At 43.2% G+C, this 2606-nt stretch overlaps 1 protein-coding gene across 2 annotated transcripts in view; it reads left to right on the top strand.

Annotated features, from left to right (window-relative positions):
* Positions 1 to 2606, top strand: part of LOC102043432 (GON-4-like protein) — a 36946-nt gene that overhangs the window by 12278 nt on the left and 22062 nt on the right. For both annotated transcript variants that reach the window (XM_031064316.1, XM_031064315.1), the window contains exon 12: positions 368 to 471. In XM_031064316.1, coding sequence (XP_030920176.1) covers positions 368 to 471 — 104 coding nt within the window. The remainder of the gene's footprint in view (positions 1 to 367; positions 472 to 2606) is intronic.

Raw genomic sequence — 2606 nt, 5'->3', positions numbered from 1 at the left:
AGGGAAATGAAGATTTGTAGGGATTTCCTGAAGGGAAGATTTGTAGGGATTTCCTGAAGGGGAAGATCTGCAGGGATTTTCTGAAATGAAGATCTGTAGGGATTTCCTAAAGTGAAGATCTGAAGGGATTTCCTTTGGGTCTTTTGGGCTTTCCTGAAGATCTGTAGGGATTTCCTGAAGTGAAGATCTGTGTAGTGAAGGTCTACAGGGATTTCCTGAAGGGAAGATCTGTAGGGATTTTCTGAAGATCAGCAGGGATTTCCTGAAGGGAAGCTCTGTGCCGAGCAGATCATCATGAGCTTCATTAGCCAAAGTTAAATTTCTTCCTTGAGCTTCCTCCTCCTGATTTGCTCCACATCTCTGCCAGTTCCAGGGTGAGATGGGCTTCTCCAGCATGAAAGATGAAAGGCCAGAAGATGGAGATGCTCTCACAGAGTCTCGGCCAAATTTCAACACCCCCCAGGCCCTCAGGTAGGAGCATTTATTTATGTCCTGATTTCCTCTGTGGCAGCCACCAAAGAGAAAAGCTGTCCTGGCAGCTCAGGCCACTGTTCTGAAAGCTCTGAGCCCATTTTTATTCATGGGATTGGACATTTCAATTGATTCTTTTTATTCTGTTTGCCACCGTTGACTTTGCTGCTTGCAATCTGAAAATCTGTTTGCTTCTGAAAAATATAAAACGATGAAAAAAGGGACAGAAAGGGCAAGAGTGCCTGCACTAAGTTGGTGCTGTTCTTTCTTGTTCTTCCTTTTCCTCTGCTTTTCCTCTGCTTTTCCTCTGCTTTTCCTCTGCTTTTCCTCTGCTTTTCCCCTCCTTTTCCCCTCCTTTTCCCCTCCTTTTCCCCTCCTTTTCCCCTCCTTTTCCCCTCCTTTTCCCCTCCTTTTCCCCTCCTTTTCCCCTCCTTTTCCCCTCCTTTTCCCCTCCTTTTCCCCTCCTTTTCCCCTCCTTTTCCCCTCCTTTTCCCCTCCTTTTCCCCTCCTTTTCCCCTCCTTTTCCCCTCCTTTTCCCCTCCTTTTCCCCTCCTTTTCCCCTCCTTTTCCCCTCCTTTTCCCCTCCTTTTCCCCTCCTTTCCCCCTCCTTTTCCCTCCTTTTCCCCTCCTTTTCCCCTCCTTTTCCCCTCCTTTTCCCCTCCTTTTCCCCTCCTTTTTTGTCCTTTCCTTGTCTTTTCCCGTCCTTTTCCATGGTTCTATGAGAACATTGCCCCAAAATCTCCTTTGACCTAAACTTGAGGGGGTGAGGATCTAACTCTTAACTCCCGAGCTCCCCAATCTTTGGATGTTTGGGATTAAATACATGAAAAGAAATTTCCCAGAGCAGCTGTGCCTGCCCCTGCACCCCTGGAAGTGTTGGACAGGGCTTGGAGCACCCTGGGATGGTGGAAAATATTTTTGCTCTTGGGGCTGGATGAGGTTTTGGGTCTATTTCAACCCGAACCACTCCATGGTTCTATGAGAGCATTGCCCAAAAATCCCCTTGCACCCAAACTGGAGGGATGAAGATCTGAAATTCCTGAGCTCCCCAATCTTTGGACATTTGGGATTAAACACATGAAAGCAGATTTCCCAGAGATGATGTTTTGGGTCTATTTCAACCCAAACCACTCCATGGTTCTATGAGAACATTGCCCAAAAATCCCCTTGCACCCAAACTGGAGGGATGAAGATCTGAAATTCCTGAGCTCCCCAATCTTTGGACATTTGGGATTAAACACATGAAACCAGATTTAAAGTGTTTAATCTGTGGCCGTGGCTGCTCCTGGAGGTGTCCAAGGCCAGGTTGGACAGTTTGGAGCAGCCTGGGCGGGTGGAAGGTGTCCCTGCCATGGCAGGAGGTGAAATGAGATGAATTTTAACCTCCCTCCAACCCAAATCATTCAATATTTCTGTGATTTCTCTCTGGGTCATAATTCCACTTTATTCCAGCAGCTCAAGAGGAGCTGCAGGAGGGGTGGTGGCTCCTGATTTGTGGGGCAGATCAGCTCAAGATGAAGCTGGCTCTGTTTGGGAAAGGAGCTACAACGAAGGCTGGGGTTTCTGGATGCTCTCTCTGGGCTGAGCAGTGCCACAGGGGAGGGCAGCAGCTCTAAAACCAGCTACAAACTGAAAACCATTTGGCTTGGATAAAATATTAAATTAAATAAATTAAATGTCATTATTTTTAATTATTATTAATTTTTAATTAAATAGTAATATATTTATTATTATTAAATATTGATAAATTAAATTTTATCAATTTTTCTTTGGTGGGCCACTTCTCCCAGTTGTTTTTTTCCCTGGTTTTATCTGTATAGAGGATTCTTTAAGGCAAAAATCTTTATTTGCTGGATTTATTTTATTTATTTATGGATATGTATTTTTAAATTTTATTTATTTGTTGGTTTTATGATACCTTGCATTAGGAGCATCATGGAACAATTCTCAGGCCTGGTACAGCAGAAATCAGATTAACTGGTGTAGCTAAAATAAATAAAATAAAATAAAATAAAATAAAATAAAATAAAATAAAATAAAATAAAATAAAGAAATAATGAACTCCTTTTGCTACAGGAGTAGCTCTTACTGTAGGATCTCTGGTAGAGTTCTCAGCATAAGGCTGGGAAATAATT

This window comes from Geospiza fortis, unplaced genomic scaffold, assembly GCF_000277835.1.
Source record: "Geospiza fortis unplaced genomic scaffold, GeoFor_1.0 scaffold313, whole genome shotgun sequence".
NCBI classification, from domain to species: Eukaryota; Metazoa; Chordata; class Aves; order Passeriformes; family Thraupidae; genus Geospiza; species Geospiza fortis.
The sequence above is the reverse complement of the archived record's forward strand: the minus strand, read 5'-3'. Positions and strand labels throughout refer to the sequence as shown.